This window comes from Sturnus vulgaris, chromosome 3 (genome assembly GCF_052056855.1).
Source record: "Sturnus vulgaris isolate bStuVul1 chromosome 3, bStuVul1.hap1, whole genome shotgun sequence".
Lineage (NCBI taxonomy): Eukaryota > Metazoa > Chordata > Aves > Passeriformes > Sturnidae > Sturnus > Sturnus vulgaris.
In genome coordinates, this window is record NC_142245.1 from 50113259 (window position 1) to 50131175 (window position 17917).

The 17917-nt window shown below is 36.9% G+C and overlaps 1 protein-coding gene across 2 annotated transcripts in view; it reads left to right on the top strand.

Annotated features, from left to right (window-relative positions):
- SHPRH (SNF2 histone linker PHD RING helicase) overlaps positions 1 to 17674 on the top strand; it is a 56879-nt gene extending 39205 nt beyond the window's left edge. The window contains exons 25-30 of one of the 2 annotated variants that reach the window (XM_088161600.1): positions 1405 to 1593; positions 5097 to 5189; positions 5734 to 5820; positions 6268 to 6446; positions 8282 to 8362; positions 9582 to 17674. In XM_088161600.1, coding sequence (XP_088017726.1) covers positions 1405 to 1593; positions 5097 to 5189; positions 5734 to 5820; positions 6268 to 6446; positions 8282 to 8362; positions 9582 to 9678 — 726 coding nt within the window. In that variant the 3' untranslated portion in view covers positions 9679 to 17674. The remainder of the gene's footprint in view (positions 1 to 1404; positions 1594 to 5096; positions 5190 to 5733; positions 5821 to 6267; positions 6447 to 8281; positions 8363 to 9581) is intronic. The other variant, XM_088161601.1, reaches the window with a different exon arrangement.
- The last annotated feature ends 243 nt before the right edge of the window (positions 17675 to 17917 follow it).

The following is a 17917-nucleotide window of genomic DNA, read 5'->3' on the forward strand; positions in this document are numbered from 1 at the left end:
ACTGTAATTATTCATATTGACAGTATTTTTTTCTTCTAAAGAAAATGCTATTACATATGCAAACAGTAGCAAAATCCAATAAATATTGGCAGTGTAGATTTCTTTCCCCATCACTTCCCTGCTGAACTGCAGGAGTTGAAATTCGAGGGAGACTTAATCTATATATTATAAAGTGCAAAGCCATAGTTTAAATTTGACTTACCATGCATTAGGGAAAAACATGAAAAGACTCCTATATGGTCAAACTAAATTGTCTCTTTTTTTAGAGTAGCTATTTTAGGGAGGTTTAGCTTCTCTTTGCATTATAGACCTGTGTAAGCATGAACTGCTGTCCTGCCATGTTTCCAAAATCATCTCTGTGCTCTTCTACCAAGAGTAATATAGGTTTTTACAGAGAGCAGCTGTTAGTCCTGTTAACTGCCATTATTTTTTGTCTCGGGGCTGGGGGAGCTCACTGAAAGGGAAAATAATCTCTTAACTTTCTTTATCTTTTCTTAACAGCAAGACTGCTGCTTTAGATGATAGCAGCTTTCGTGTTGTAAAGAAGTTTTAAAATACTTTGCATCTGGTTTCTGCACAACTGGAAAAACCTTACCAAGCCTAAAAGACTTTCTGCTTGATAATCAGTGGTTTAGTCAATTCCTTTGCTACTTGATCCCATGAAAACTTTCCGTTTTTCCTCTTGGAATGGCCTAAAAAACTAGTACAGCAAAAGATATTATTTTGAATTTCAAAACGTCTGGTCTTCAAATTGCTTCTCTGTTATGGAAGGTTCTGGCTGACATGTAGATGCTCTAGGCTCACAAGGGGAGAAGAGCTTCTGCAATGCAATCTTCTGTTGCATATACATTCTGTCAAAAAGAGATTAAGACACTATGTACAAAGTCTTTCTTCTAAAGTCCAAAGATGTGTCTAGGACTTACCAGTAGGGAAAAATGAAAGCATTTTTTTCTATCACTTATTAAATAAGACTAATCTAGTATGAATGCACTGATGAAGAATTTTGCAGAAGGCAAATAAAAATATTGTTGTAATTTTTAAAAAATTATGTAAATACTTAACCTGTGTTTACATATAAAGCATTAAGAATCATCTTTCATAGAAATGAAAGATTGTAATGTCTTTCCTGAAGTTCAAAACTGAGAAAATGCAAACAATGAACAATAAATGCAGAGACTTCCTTTAGCTCATGAATGTCTCTGTGCTGGAAAACTTTGAAATTCAGGCTTTTTAGCAGCTGGAGTGCAGCAATTGTAAAATTCTTCTTTAATCTGATGAGTATCATGAAAACAATGTAATTTCTCTATGAAAACATAATTTATTATAGATTAGTACACTGTTTTTCTTTTGCACCTGTCCAAAACTGGAACTGTGTTGTATTTGGGTTTTTTGTTTTCTGCTTAGTGGGCAGTGCTGACGTGTGGACACTGTTTTTGCAATGAGTGCATAGCAATCATCATCCAGCAGTACAGCGTTGGCACCCGCCGGAGCTCCATTAAATGTGCCATTTGCAGGCAGACAACATCCCATAAAGAAATATCTTATGTCTTCACTGCAGAAGCTGCAAACCAGGAGGATGATATTCCTGTAAAGGTGAGTTGTCTGCAGGAGCTCTGTGGCCCAAACTTTTGGCAGTGCCTATTTGTTGTGTTTTGTAGCATACTGCAGTTAGGCAGACCTGCGTACTATGTAGTTTTATAAATAGTTTGTCCTAATGACAAAACCTCCAGACACAAATGTGTAGGAATTCAGTGATTGAATTACACTGATTGCACTGTTGTATCAGCTTTTTTCACTAACAGAGGGTTTTCATTGGGTTGAACAGACAGCATCTCCCTGAGTCTTTAGCAATACTGACATATATGTAGTGCATAGGTACGTCTTTGCTCTGCATGAATGTCTTGTAGAATGTTGCAGAAACAAAAAAACTGTGTTTGTTGCAGTTGTGGGAAAAATAGAGGATTCTGAGATAAAGTGCAAATGTTAAATACATTGATAAATTTTGGTTTAGACAATACTGCTGTTTTTCATTGAAATATGATTATGATACAGCTGGATATAACTTGTCATAATTTTAATCTGATTTATATTTAAAAATAATGACTAGTTGTGCTGACAGACTTCCATATCTGTACAAGTCTCCTTGAACCTTGCACAATTTCTAGGGTTGCTGCCCTGTACTGAAGACAATGCTACCACATTCATACTAGTTATTTCAACGTGCCTGGACAAATGGAATTCCATTTTATGCATAGTTGATTCCTAACTTGAATTATTAAAGTAGTTGACAGTATGTGGCACCAGGGGGAGTAAACAGGCTGTATTTTTCAAGTGCTACTTATTAAAACATCACTTAATGCAGGGCATTTTACATATTAATTCCATATACAGTTTAGCAATATCACCCTGTTTCTAACAAAATTTCAAGTATGTTTCATAAATTGCATTAAAAAATAACTAAAATAACCAAATTTCATAAATAAGACACTGAAAGGACATGTCATCTGCTGTCCGGTGTAAAGAGTTGTAATGTTTTCTTGAAGTATTTGTGCATCAAAAACTTTAAACAAAGCAAAAATAAAGCAAAAATATAAGTTTTGTGTGAATTTTCTTGAGCAAAGCTCATTTTTAGTTCATGAAAAATTAAAAATTTACACTGTCGCTTCACTGTATTTACTCTCTAAACAAGCAACATCGTTAAAAATAGAAGTTTCTACGTCATATTCCTTTAAAGGACAGTTAACAAAGAATAACAAACTTGCTATGGTTTCTATAGAATACTGAGGTTAAGATCAGTATCTTTTGGGATAGCTATGCAAATTGTGTGATTTATTCAGTGTTTATATTTTAATCTGATCTTTCTCAATCCTTCCAGTTTCTTAAAGTATTCACTACCTCTCTTTCTTTTTATCTTACTCTTTATTGTACCAATACTAACCATCTTAAGGTAACGCCTTAGATGCAAAAGGACTACTGTAAATGGAAGCATTTTATACTGAGAGAGAGATTACTGGCATCCCTGCATGTTTTGGTTTTCTAAAAGCTTCCTGTGTCTGGTCAGTATTACAGTAGGCATTGCCAGCCTGTCATCTGAGACAGAAATTATTTGTTAGAGGGTGGTTTTGGTTCTGTTGTTAACTGTTCCATAATTCATTTGAACTAGGCAATTTTTTTGTAGTCATCTGAATATTCAACAAAATGACAGACTCAAGGTGTAGGGGTAATGAGTAGGGTACCATTTTTTAAGACAGACTGAAAAACGAGGGTACTTCTGTCAGTTTCATCTCTCCATGGAGAACAAAATTGAAATCTTTGTGTATGCTGTGAACCAAAGTTTTAGTCACCAGTAAGTTCAAAAAGTCTAATATAGTTTAACATAATATAGACAGAGGGATGACGAACTTTACACAGTTATCTTGTTTAAAAAACAGCAAAAAGAGTGTGACCATTTTGAGCATTGTGCGGTTTTCTGCACTATCTGTTCACCTTCCTGGTGTTGTACGAAATCACCTTTGATACCTGAGTCACAGGAATCTGAAAGGTGGAAAAATCAACAGCAGTGGCTAAAGCTACTATCTGTTGTAGCAGGGAAAAATAGAACCTATGACAAAGTCTAAAAACAGTTTCTGAGGAAAAGACAATTAGAACAGATTAGCCAGGATTGTCATCACTGAATCAGAGATGAATGGTATTGCAAAAGCACATAAATGACCCTGGAATTATGTAGGAAGTCCTAAAAGCTAGTGTTGGATCTCCTAACTGTAGGTGTTTATGATTGGCAGGCAGCAGCCATAGGGCTGCAAATGTGTCATCCTTTCAAATCAGAATACCTGCCAACATAAGCATTTCTAATTGTCCATCTGACTTTGCAAACAGTCAGATGAACAGTCAGTGTCTACCAGGTGCAACAGAAATGGTGCTGAAGAAAGCTGGTTAATTTCTGTGTCTGTGACATTGCAGAGTTGGAATCACTGTGGAGGACCTTGGGTAACAAAATGGCACTGCTTACTGCAGCCTTTGGTAAAACAGTCTGCAGAAAGTCTTTTACATGTTAGCTGCCTTAATGTGTGAGTGTGATCAAGCAGCCCAGCATTGGTTCTCAGCTTGTGCTGAGACTGCTGACATCTTCCCAGCCAATTCTGCAAGCAGCATGACTTCAGTAAATTTGATCTGTCATTGTAGTGAGCCAACATAGTTAATTCAATGTTCAAAAGACAGGTGCAGACAGAAATAAAACAGTATTTGTCCTGCTTAATCTAGCACAGCTTGAAATTACTATGTGTGTAGGAACTAGTAAGAAAGTCAAGGCTTCTTTAAGAAAGACATTAGGTAAAATTGCTGTAATACAAAGTACATACTGAAGGAGATGGAAAAAGAATTGCATCTCTTTGTATCTTCTCACTGACCTAAGGGGAAAGGTAAGAGTGCATAAATCAAAATGTACAAGATGTAGAATAAAGTATTGGATTTGTTAAGCACTGAAATACTTGTGAATGCAGAATGGAAAGATGTTTTCATTGAAGCTCACCATCGTTCAAAAATTAAGTATCTTTACAATTCTCTTACTGTTTTAAATATAATTAACAAGCGTCATAGTACTGAGCGTAAGTTCAGAGTTGCCAGAGTGAGAAACAAAATCAACATAAACAGCATTCAGGTAGGTTTTTTTTCGTGGTCCATTTTCAAGAGATGTGAAGGTAGGGAAATTGTAATGTGCATTTGAAAGATTCTGTAAAGACTGTGCCACAAAGTTAAACTGCAGGAGACCTAATGGGCACGTTTGGTGCCACTGCACTGCTTGGGCCATCTGTTTTGCCTCATGCAGAGCTAGAGGGTGTCTGCATGGCACCTCATTCTTCCATGTGCTGCACATGCTGTTCCACACTGCTGATCCCAATGCAGTGCATTATAAGGGAGAGGTAAAAGTACTGCTTTAAGTAGTACTACTTAACCTGCCCTTCTCCAAGGCTGATCATTTGTAATTATGTGTAAGATGTGTAAAAGATCTAATATAACATCATTTAATAAAGCAATGAATGTGGAAGGAGTGTTTTTACTATTCTGCTTTACTAATGTGCTTCTTTGACTTTTCAAAGGGAAGTCACTCCACCAAAGTGGAAGCTGTGGTCCGAACACTGAAGAGAATTCAATTTAAAGATCCAGGGGCTAAGTCCTTAGTTTTCTCAACGGTATTAATCACTATTTTCTGTCTTGTCTTTGCATGTGTGTTTTGAGTTTAAAGCGTTCGTAATTTTTTTGGGAACTAGTTCAGCTACCAAAATGTTGAATCACTCTGTACAAGCACTTGATTGTTTTAAGGATTTGTAGGGCAAGTCCTGTACCTGGAACAAGAATAACGATCATAGTCAGCAGATGTGAAAGCTTGTTTCTTTAAAGGGCAAACACTTAGATTTGTATGGAAGCAGTAGAAATTCTAGATATTTTTAAATGTGATGTCCAAATGGTTTTGATACATTGTAAAACTGTTTTTGCAATGGCTACCAATTCCTTTTATTCAAGCTGATCTTTCTAATTACCTGTCTTACTTAGTTTTATGAAAGATTTGGTTTCTAGCACACAGGTTTTTTTTAAAATTGCAAATACTAGTGTTTTGAAAAGCTTTTTAAACTCTTTCTTAGGGAAGTTAATTATTATTTTTTAGTTGTCATTGCTGTTTGTAATGTTGAGTTACTTTTATTGTGTTGTGTGGTTTTGTTTTGTTTTTTTTTACAGTGGCAAGATGTGTTGGATATAATTTCAAAAGCTTTGTATGACAACAACATGGTTTTTTCTCAGATCAATGGAATTAGTAAATTTCAGGTACATAAAGGATATTTTTCTTAAATTATTTTCAGTGGGAAAATCATAGTTCATAGAAGTTAATCTGATCCCTTTTGTTTTGTTGCTTCATTTCAGAAACTAAAAGAGCAATAAATTTGTGTGGCAGAAGCTTTGGTGTCTTAACTTATTCATTCTAAAAATTATAATCTCAAAAAGTCCTAGTTTAATGCATTTGGAGAAAAACAGTACATTCACTTTTGAGAAAGATGCATTGGCATGGAAGTTAAGGATGAGGCACACTGATCAGTCTTGCAAGAAGTTCATGCCTTCCTGAGACTGTCATGTATCTGTTCTGGGATGACAGACGTGCAAGATTGTCACTCTGGAGCCTGTATTAGCTGATATAATTTGTTGAAAATAATAGTCCTGTCCCCCACACTCTCCACTGAGGAACTTTGTTACGCTACTGTGATGTTTGCCTTTTAGGAAAACCTGTCTGCATTTAAATATGATCCCAACATCAATATTTTGCTGCTGCCTCTTCATACTGGTTCCAATGGACTGAACATCATCGAAGCGACTCACGTTCTGCTCGTGGAGCCCATTCTGAATCCGGCACATGAGCTACAGGCTATTGGCAGGGTACATCGTATTGGCCAAACCAAGTAAGAGCTACAGTTGTGTTCAATGGTTTAGATATGGTCCAGAATAGATCTGAAAAAACCTTGTTCAGCTGCTACCTTATTTTATTGTGTGCCATTGATGCTTTCGTTTTTAACTTTGGAGTTCTGCTTGCAAAAATGTCCAGAAATGTCTTACCTTTGCAGGTCCGAGCAACTCAATTATTTATGTCATATATGGCTAAGTTCAGGCATGGCCTTTCTAACTGGTCATTCTCAGCTCCAGATTAGGAGCTGCATAAATTGTTGGGAATTTTTTTGTTTCCTTGTTTTGGGGCTTTTTTTGGTTGGGGCTGTTTTTCCAAAAAGCAAGTTATAGCACACTCTCATTAGAACTAGTAAGTTTTTTAAATCACAGTTCTGCCCTCACCCCTGCCTTTTTGAAGGCAGTAATGAGTTTGCATTTCTCTTGTTTGTTTCAGTGTTGTTGCTCTGACATAGGTAGTACTGAACACTTTTAAAAGGTTTTAAACTTTCAGTACAGGAAGTTTGTTCTCAACATATAAGATGTATGTGTTTTTCCTAAGGTCTTGTGACTTTAGAAAAAAAAGAAAAACAACTTCAAAGCCCAATACATGAAGAAGAAAAATAGTGCAGTCAATTCTGGAATAACAGTACTGTAGAATAATAGTGGAGGTTGTGTTCTGGAAGTGAAAGCAAAGAGAGAGGAAGACATGAAGGAGCATGTATGTGAGAGAATGTTTATGAGCAGGTGGATATTTGTGTGTGTTGGTGGAGATTTTGAATTCATGTGAGGGCACAGGAAAGATTGATTGCAACAGTCCACACTGCAATTCAACATGATGCTGGCACAAAAGGTGTGGCAAAAACCTTGCAATAAAATCACCAAGAATACGTTGTACTTCTTAAGAATTAAGATTTCAGCAAGGCTTATTTTTAAAACAGGCTGTGTTCCAAGTACACTGAGCATTAAGTAATACTGTGTTTAGTGTCATTGGTACAGCTACTACCAGTTCAGTTCTTATTTACTTTTCTTTTTTGGGGGTAGACCTTTTCCTGTGAATCCGAAAGTATTCCCCCTGCATTCTCCTGTGAAATGTTACCTGCCAGAGTTTCAACCTAAGATCTGAAAACCATTTAAGCATTTTCAAGGGTGCTTACCTTGAAAAATGTTTATATTGGGGAGCATGGGGTGCTTTTTCATTTTTATCTTTGGATCTGATATTTTTCCATTTCACTTTCTGGTGCCTGGCACTTTACTACATTACTGCTTTGGTTTTTGAAATTTTATTTCATAAATGGGATTTTCATGTTTTATTCTGTTTATTGACATTTTGAGTTTCATATTTTACCAGTGTTTACTGACTACAGTTACTGACTTCTTTTTTTAAAAAATAGTAGTGTTTTGCTGTCTTCAAAAATAATATTATTAAAACTCTGGATATTAGGTTTAATTATCCATCACATTGAGCTCTTTTCTCTTGGAATAATTTGTGACAATGAAGTATGAACATTGTAAATAAACAGTGGGCAAAACTCTTTTTTCTTTAGGGTTTGGAGGAATGTTTCTAGTAAGGACACTGAAAGCAGAACTTTGCCCAGGATCTGCATTAGGATATTAGCTAATACACCTTACATTCATTTAGTGAAAGTGTGTTTAAAGGGAAGCACTAAACACTATGAAATGTCAGTGGAAGTTGCTAATCACTTGTAACATTTATTTCTTAAAAACCAGAGGCATATTTTTAACACTTTTCATAGAATTATTATGAGACAAAAATATGGTTATAAACTTTGGCAGTAACAGTACAACTTCTGCTCACTTATGGTGGTGTTTTCTTTTCTTTAAACACATTCAGATCTACGATTGTTCATAGGTTCCTGATCAAAGCAACAATAGAAGAGAGAATGCAGACTATGCTGAAAACTGTAGATAGAAGGTATGTGTTGAATTTTTTTAAAATGTCATTATTGCACCAAAAACGAAGGGGCGGTTCTCCACCATACATGGTTAGCAATGTATATCTTGTATATAACTTCAACTGTTCTTCAAACTGTTTTGATTGGCAAAACAGTTTTAAGACTTCAAAAGTTTTAACCTGGTTCCAGTAACTTGCAGCTTAAGTTATTTTAATTATCTGGAAAATATTTTGGTTCTGTTTTGTGTATTTTATTTCATAAAAGCCCAAGTAATAAATTATGTATTATGATATGTTTTATCTTTTCAGTTTACCTATTTCCATTGGTATAAAAACATTGCAATTGATAGAGTAGTACTAAGCCTGCCACTAGAGCAACAGTATCTGTTAAAAACTCTAGCACAGGACATGGGTTCTTTCTTTTGTTATTTTTTTAAATCCTACAAACCTCATCTGATGGTGCTGTGTCACACTCCTTGGTTTCACAGTCCATGCAAGCATTGCCCAGATGCAAAGTCATACATCAGGCTGGTGTGCAGACACAGAAAGCAGTTCTCACTGTGGTTTATCTTTACAAAAGCTGTAAGCAGTGGTGGATTGGAGCAGGATCAAAAATGCTATTTACATTCCTTATGCAGACAGTGTAAGAGGTCTGTACCTTTTAACTAGATGGTATACACATGATAAATCGGAGGAAACCTTAGTTTAAGGAAATTTTGCTTGTTATAGATTATGAAACTAAAAATTACATGCATGTCTTTGGCTGTAGTTATGAAAGTTATGCAGTTTTAGCTGTTGAAGAATGATTTATTCTCTTTATCTGTGAAGTAGCACTACTTTGGCACATAAAATTTGGATAAATGTACAGTGGTTGAATGATCCCATGAGGGCTAATGTTTTGAAAGTAATATTCAACTTCATCCTTGGAAGCTAAAGCAAATCCCTTAAATGTTAAGAGGTCAAAATGGATTTTCCCATGCTCTGCTGCCTTTGCAGCTTTGCAGCTTTGGTGTTGACCACAGTTGGGGGACAGTAGATGGACATTTTATCTTAGCTAGAATGTGCAAGAGCAGTAGCTGATGAGTGTATGTGTTTTCCTGGACAGAAGGTGTGTTTTCCTGCTGAGCTTCAAAGCTGAGTAGCTATTGACTCTGAACTGTGTGCTCTTGTCTTCAGTGCTCACAGCTCGTTACTTACACTGATTCTTTCTCTAATGCCCACATGCAATTTTTTCCCACAGCCATACAAGCTCTTCCATGAAACAGTCAGAAGCCTCAGTGTTGACAGTGGCAGATTTGGCCGACCTTTTTACAGAGGAAACTGAAGAACTTGAGTAAAAACTTTTGTTTGACCTAATGAAATTGCAAAGTACCTGACCCCGTAAGCACCAGGATAAATTCCACTTCATCTGTGATTCCCATAGACATCATCTAACAGTTGTCTGTAATAGAGCAATCACAAATTAAGAAGTCTTAATTTTTACTGATTTATTCTTTGGTGACACTCATAGCAGCACACACTTTGGATGGCACTGGATAAAAGTTGCACTTTGCACATTATACAAAAACACGGAATTTTTTTCCCCAAAGAGCATTTGAGCTGGATGCTAAAACTCAGATCTTGGACCCTTGGTTGAGAGGATTTTTACCATCAGGCTTGATTGGCTAGTAGCTCAGTCTGAGAGCAAAACTATCTGGGTGGTAGGGTGGGAAAGGGAAGCAGAAAAATATAAATCTAATTTTTTTTATTGTACAAAGAGTTGTTAGAATACTGTAAATTAATATTCTTCTAGAAAAGGCTTGTTAGATTTAATGCAGAGTTATTAAATGTCTTATTGTTACCACTTCAAATTACAAATGTTTACTAATACTTTGGATATTTGTATTAGGCTTTTAGATATTCATAAACACTTTTGACAGTTAAATATTTCATTGTTAATGCTTACAGCAAAAAGATGATAATTAAATTATGCTTTTTGTATGTGTGTTGGTCTGGTGATCAGTTCAAGACTTGAACTTGCTGTACATGTTTGCACTTGAAGATGTGAGTAAGTTTAGTGCTCTCTTTGAAAAAACAAGAAAAGCATTTGCTACAGAATTTTCAAAAATGACTTGGTTACACTGCTGATCACTTAGTGGTCATTTTATGTTTCTGTGCATTGTCTCACCCTGATCTTTTTGTCGAGTTCTTCCCCTTAAAGATGCCGCAATCTAAATATACAAAACACATTAAATGATGGTAGGCAGGCTAGTTATTTAGTGCCTGATCTAAGTTAGAAAAAGTGTGGAGGGAAATGGAACTTTTGTGAAGCTTCATCCTTAGATATGCAGGACCACTCGACCCCATCTTTGTTGACAGTAGATAGTTTGGAAGAGAAATCTAGGCTAACTTTCAAACTGCTGAAGGTAGGTACAATACATTTTAAGCCTTTTGGCATTGGGTGTGGATGTGCATTTACATAACATTAATTTCCAAAGGTATTACAGAAGCAAGCTCAGGTGTGCAGTTGGTGTTAAACACAATTTTGTGTTTAGCGAGTGGGCAAATGTTTATGCATAAGCAACAGGCCACTTCACTCAGTCTACAGCAAGAGAAATGGAACAGATAGTAGACTCTTCTTTAGATAAGATAGATCAAGCAGTTTACACAGAAACTGTGACATCCCCATCCTTGAACATACTGGGAACTCAAATAACCCTAAGCAACCTGATCCACCTTCGAAGTTGGTCCTGCTATGTGTGGTGTGTTGGACCAGATGACCTCCATGGATCCTTTCCAGCCTAAATTATTTTACAGTGTACTGGAGATCATGCTGTACAGACACTCCAGGAACTCTGAGGGCAGCAACATTCCAATTTCCTCATCAACTTCAGATAATTTTGATATTGTATGACACAATGTGACTGCACAAGAAGCTGCTATTCACTATGAGAAATCATATATCTGTGCTAAAAACTGTGGAAGCACACAGTGTTTATGTTCATAGCTCCCATTTTAATTAACTAGACGTGGGAAGAATAGTTGTCAATGAATGTAAAGACAGAAAGGCAAACTGAAAAATGTCAGCTATGAGAGGTTTCCCAAGCTCTTTATGTTTTTGGCTTGATGCCTTTTTCAGTCTTAGCTAGAAACAGAGGCCAGACCAAGTTAATAGGATAAAAGCAGATATATTTAATGAAAGGGCCTTCAAGTACATTAAGGGCAGACGAAGCCTCCCCAAGGGGCTACACCCAAAATGGAGGATGGTCATGAGTTTTGCAGATAGATATGTTTGGTCTATTTGCAAATCAGGAGGTTAATCCTCCAATTGCAGCTTCAGGTAATGAAGTCGTATCTCCCCAGTTCGCTCCCCCCAGTTCACTTTTCTTTATACTTTTTGGGGCTCGAGTCTGTAGGGTGTCCTTGAGTTTTAGGCTTAGAGAAATTCTGTCACTGACCAAAAAAGTGAAGACAGTAGTTAACGCTTTATATGGAGTTTAGAGTTATGCATCAATGCAGTACAGGATTTGAAAAATATAAAGACTGAAATCTTAAGGCATCAGGTTTATTTATATAAACATGATGGTGTCATTGTTTATTTATAGATACATGGCTTTTGAATTCCTAACCAAAAGCACAGCTTATCAAGCACTGCATGAGTCTTTAGTCTTTGTTTTATACTCATATTTAAGAGCATGGCATGCCAGAAAATCTGCTTCTAGGTGCTCTCCTAACTGCCCTGGAGCAACAGCACGTAGAGCTCTGGAGGTATTACATTAAAACGTGGGCATGAGTCATGTTAAAGCAACTCTTGAATTTGGAGGGTTGAACCCCTGGAGTATATAGCCAGTGTCAGTAGTAAAATGAATTCTTCAAGTTTTACATAATACCAAACACAGAGACCAAATTTAATGCTTTTTTCCATTCTTTGCAATATTTAGTATCTTTGACAAAGGTTTTTCTTTCTGACATCTTAAGAGACTTCCATGAAATGAATTATTTTTTTTCCTGCTAAGGGTGTAGCTTGTGCATCTGTGGTGCTTTTCTCTTATCAAAGCACAATAAGCTTGTTTTCACGGTGCTGTCATGGTTTTGCTCTCTATCAAAACACTTTTGAAAGACAGTATCTTAGCTGAGAACAAAGTCTGCCCTATCCTAAGACTTTTCCAGTATACTCATAGAAATTAAATTTTCCACAGAAGACAGAAACCTATAAATACTGACTGCAGTCTTTGCATAACATCTGCGTAGACATACCAGAGTAATCTACCAGATTCTCATGTGTTCTCCTGCTAAAACATGTAAATGTGATCCAAGTTAACAGTATTACTTATCCAGTGAAGTCAGTCCCTTGAAAAATGAGGCTTCAGTTGTTTCCAAAGACCTCAGTGCTAACTTTTGATCTCTCTTCATTTCCATGACAAGGAATGTTAAGAGGTTTTTTGATTGTAGTTGGTGAGGATTTTAGGACAGGTTTTCTCACTGAATATAAAGTTCAGTGCCTTGTAGAACAGAGCTGTCATTTTGGTATCTGTAAAAGCTTGATGTAAATAGTGAACTTGCTTGAACCACACAATATGATCATCTTGGAAACTGAGGTGTTAAACTTCTGGTGTCAAATTGAGCTCTGAATGTCACTGTAGATCTTTAAGAGAATTTCTAAGTTAAGATTCCCCCTTGCTCTCTAAATCAGCCTATACCAGGAATAGGTTTACTTCTTAACCTGTTAAGTAACTTTTTAACATACTAATGAAAGTCCAGGATATGCTACAATTTTCATTCAGGTCAGGTACCACAGAAGAATATTTACCTCAGTTTTCTCTTCCATATTCAGGTTTAATACTAAGGACTGGGCAGAGTTGATGATGCTTTTTGTGAGATAGGCATTCTAAACCACAAATCTGCCAATGTGTGCAGATGTATTAGAGTTATCTGTGAGTGGAACCCTACAGAGGTAAAAAACAGTTGTGTCTGGTTAAACCCAAAATTAGATATAAATCCTCCTGTAAAATTCTGTCTGGACTAGTAGCTGGGGACCAGCTAACAGCTCTCTACCACTGTCTCTTCTGACAGAAACAGTGTTGTCGTCCTCTTTTCATCCATTTTTGCAGTCCTCATTGATTACATTACCTCTCTTAGGAGTCATAGAATTATTTGTTCAGTTAAAACCGTGCTTTAGTTAATTTGGAGAGGAAAAGGGCTGTATTGGTCAATCTTGTAGTGACCAGTGTAAGAAAAATTAACCTTGAAATTTATTGCTCTCCCAAGGTAAGCAATAAGATGAGTGTCTAAGGAAAACCTAGAAATCTAGAGGTTTGTCTAGCTGTAAATAAAGCCTGTTTCTGAAGCTTAATCTAAAGACTTACTGCTTAAAATCTGTATGTTACGCTTTTCTCTAAACTGAGAGGCGAGTTACAAAGCCACTGTGCCTGTGATTTTTCCTTCCTTTTTTGGTTGCCTGAAACAAGTGAGATCTTTACAAGATTATGTGCTGTAAATGTAGATTAAATGGATTTTATAATGAAGAACAAAATAAGGTGCACGACATCTGTCTCTCCCTCTGCCTATGTTTTTCTCTTTTTCTGTGTCGGTCATCTCATCCCACCCTCCACCCACCCCTAGCTTGCTCAGTTACAAAGAATGTTTGTGTTTGGTCAGTGGAAGTAGAGTAAAAGAGTTATCCATGAAATGGCTACAGTAAAACTAGCTTACTGTATCACAGGAAAAATATCTGAGGTAAAGAGAATTGCAGCCCAGTATAAATTTTTTGTACTGATAATATTTTAATTTACCCCTATTCTTCACTACTGTAGAATCAGATACTGAATTTCAGTCTGTTAACTTTTATATATCTGGTTTTATATCGTACAGCTGGCATACAAAAAGGACCCAGTAATCTATTTACCGAGTAAGCAGTGAGGCTTTTGAGTTTTTACTTGCCAATTCTACAGTTTTGGAATTTATAAAGTGCACCTGAACCACTGTCACAAATCACAGTGTATCCTCTGACTACCCTTCTTTAGAGAAGGAGGAAGGAATAGGTAATTACTGATTCATGGCAGTATTGAATTCAAGTCCCAACTAGGCACTCTGTATTCTACAGTCATATGCTGTGTAAAAAGAGGACAGGTAGTTGGAAACTGTAGCTTTCAAGTGTTGTTAAGGAATTAAGTCACCCGGCGTAGATGACATAGGGTTTCTAAGTGCTAGAATAATTCTTAGACAATTGGATTGTGAGATACCTGTAAACCTCTGCTTTGGTTTTCTATGTACAAGATACCAGCCTTCCAGGGCTAACTTCCAAGTTGCTTTGTTTTGTGTATTTATAGAGCTTACACAAACAAGTGCCCAGCCCCATTCATTGAACTGGACACAAACCAAATTTTAGCAGTTGAGGAACAGGTGTCATTATTTCCATGATATAACATCTCTTGGTTTGATAGCAACCTTCACATTGGGTAGAAACTACCTTACCAAATTCTACGAAGTGTAAGGTCTGGCTGCTTTATAAGATGTCTCAAAATGTAAATTGTTGGTGTAGGCTAGCTTTGATAATTGTAGGGAGTTTTATGCTGCTTTTCCTTCTATCCTGTGGGTGCAGTTGAGCTAATAGGATTCATATTCTGTTGCTATGAATTGTTACTTCTTTATGCTAAAAGGTGATCTTCATTTGTCAGACTTTTTCTTGACTATGTCATTTGTTTAAGGAAGAAAATATAGACTGCCTTTCTTGTTACCTTGTTGGAATTTTACCTTGAGACTCTTGGAGTCTCCTGAGATGGAGGTTCACAAGTGTGAGAACAGTGACTTTCCATTTGTGAATGCTGAAATTGTAAGGGACTAGTTATGCTGGCTGAATGTTCACAAGTCCATGGGGCCTGATGGGATTCATCCCAGCATTCTGAAGGAGCTGGTGTATGGTATGGAAGAACCCCTCCTGATAATTCTACCAAAGGCCTGGGAAGGTCCCTGCTGACTGCAAGCTTGCTAATGTTGCAGTTTGCAAGAAGGACATGAGCAAAGACCCTGTAGGGGTTCCCTGTAGGAAGCTACAGACTTCTAGTCTAACCTCAATTATATTTATTATACCAAGTATTATTGAAATGTGTTGTTTCTCTTCTAGCCACCTACAAAATCTTAGTGCAGCAATGTAGGAGTTGTGGACATGATTACATCATGCTGCCCCCATTGTTAGATCTTGTAAGCAGATCTGGTTAAAAGACATTCTATCCTACAATTCCTGTCACAGAGGTAGAAAGCCCAGAGCACTTCACCACCAGCCCGAAAAGAGATGGAGGGGCTATCTCTGAGACCAGGTGATCCATTCATATCTACTGCTGTACGTGCTGCAGAGGTGGAATCTGTACTAGATGGAGATGGGAGGAGGTTGGGGGGAAAAATGAGGAATAGTTGTAAAATGTTCCTCTGAGTGCCCTTCTGCTGATTTTTCTGTGGGAGGAATGAGTCATTGATACAAGCAATGAATAAACAAAGGGTGAAAGATTGAAAGTATAGCCTATTCACTGGAGTTAAATGTTCATCTAAATGCAGTGGCACATTTTTGTGTTCCAGATTTGAGATATTAGTCACTTACTGAAAATTTTTAAGCTGTGAACACACAGGGCTTTGCAGTGGTTGAACAAATGGGAATATTGAAAAGTTTTAGCCCTTGAGATACATGTTTTAATGTGCACCAAAGTCATAGAATTCCCTAGTCAAATATATGCTGTGGACTGTTGAAGGATAATGGTTCAAACTTGTAATATATACTTTTATAGATTAACCTCCCTGGCCCAAACAGGCAAGTTTTGCTTAATAGAGGCAGGGTAATTAATCACTTCTGCTGTAAATTAGTAAGTGTCTCTGAAAGGGCAAGACAGTGGACTCTGTAACTGCCACTTGGGAAATTCTGTACCTTGTGAACACCTGCAGTAGGGATGAAAGGCAGTGAGCCCAGCCCAGTCCTCTTGTGCAGGGAAACAACTGCTGAAAAATCTTGCCAAAGTTTTGAGCCAGTTGTGTCAAATGAGGGACATGCCATGGATATTTCTGGGGAACCTCTCCTTTTGTGTTCTGTAATCTTCAAACATCTTGTAAACAAAGATTTTCTGTAAAGTTTCTAGAATTCTTAACATATGCTTCCTTCATCAACAAGTTACCACTGTTCAGTAGGACTTTTCTTTTTTCCCTGTGGAGCATGTGTTTCTTTTCTGTTACTTAACAAAGGTGAGTGACCCTGAATCATTTACAGCTCTCATTAAAAGCCTCTAGAATAGAATTAGAGGACATGAAAGACCAAAGGGGTAGAAAAAGTGAGCCAAGTTTTACTTCTGCTTACTTACAGCTGCTGTAACACAGAAGACAAATGTGAGAGTTGGGGAATGGTAGAGAGAGGTGTCCAGCCCTGTCCTGAGGGATTTGATTCTAAAATAGAGAGGAAAGGTTTTCTGAGTAGTGTTAGAGTTTCCACTCACTCCACTTTAGGAATGCTGTTGTTAGGTACAGGACACTGTTTGGCCATTCTTTGGGGCCCTTGATTCTATGTAGAGGTTTTAAAGTCCAAAGCCACAACCCTGAACTTAAATCTATAATTATACACATATTGATAGAAAATGTTTTCTTTCATATAACTGCATATTAGCAGATACTTTGCCAGGAATTTGCAAGCAATTTCATGTCCTGTAATTTAATTGTTCAAGTAACAGAACACTGAAACTAATCAGCTTTTGCAGCAGCAAGTTAGTGACTTCTAGAAACCAACCCACAGGAGAGAAAAGAGCAGTGTTCAATTATGTTCCAAAACTGAAATTCCTGGATGATAAGCCAAAGGAAGAGTATTTTGATTACCTCTTTGTTTTCTTGCTTTATGTAGCTATTGTAATTTCAATGAAATAATTTATTTAGAAAGCAGCAATGCTAAATTTTTATTTGAAAATTGTCGGTATGGATAGATGTACAAACTTATATTCTCTTGGTCTCTGAGTAACAACATTCCTGTCAATAGCCTTTCTTTTGTATTCGGAGTTTGCTCTCAAAATTACATCATAGTGTCTCTTGAGCTTTGCAGCTATTTCAAACCTTTGGGAACATAAATTTTTGTCTTAAATTATCCTGCTATGAAATAATACTGACTGATGTAAAAATTCATTACCTTTTCTTTCCATCTTCCTGGTTTGTGGAAAAATAGCTGGTGCCCCTTCTGAGAGACAGCACTTAATCATTTGTGTTCCTATTCCTTAGTATGTAACTGGATTATCTGATAGATGTTACCTGTTAAATTATCGATTGATAGGAATGCTCTGCATGTGTAAATAATTGTTATTCAAAACTGCAATTACAGTATGTGTAGAGGCACAGGGGTCTGTAATTATTCTTTCCAATGTGGTTGGTTGAAGCCAGCTCCAAAACTGCTGACTTCTGGAAACAGCTCACTCTTCCCTAGAGCAGTTCTTCATTACAGTCTCCTGCTCCATGGTGACCAGGCCTGTGATATCTCCTCGATAAAGTTACCTGTTGGATCAGTTGTATCATATTTTCTTTCCTAGAACTGTAAATCAGTTCTGGTCAATCCCAATATATACAAACTATTTTTAAGAG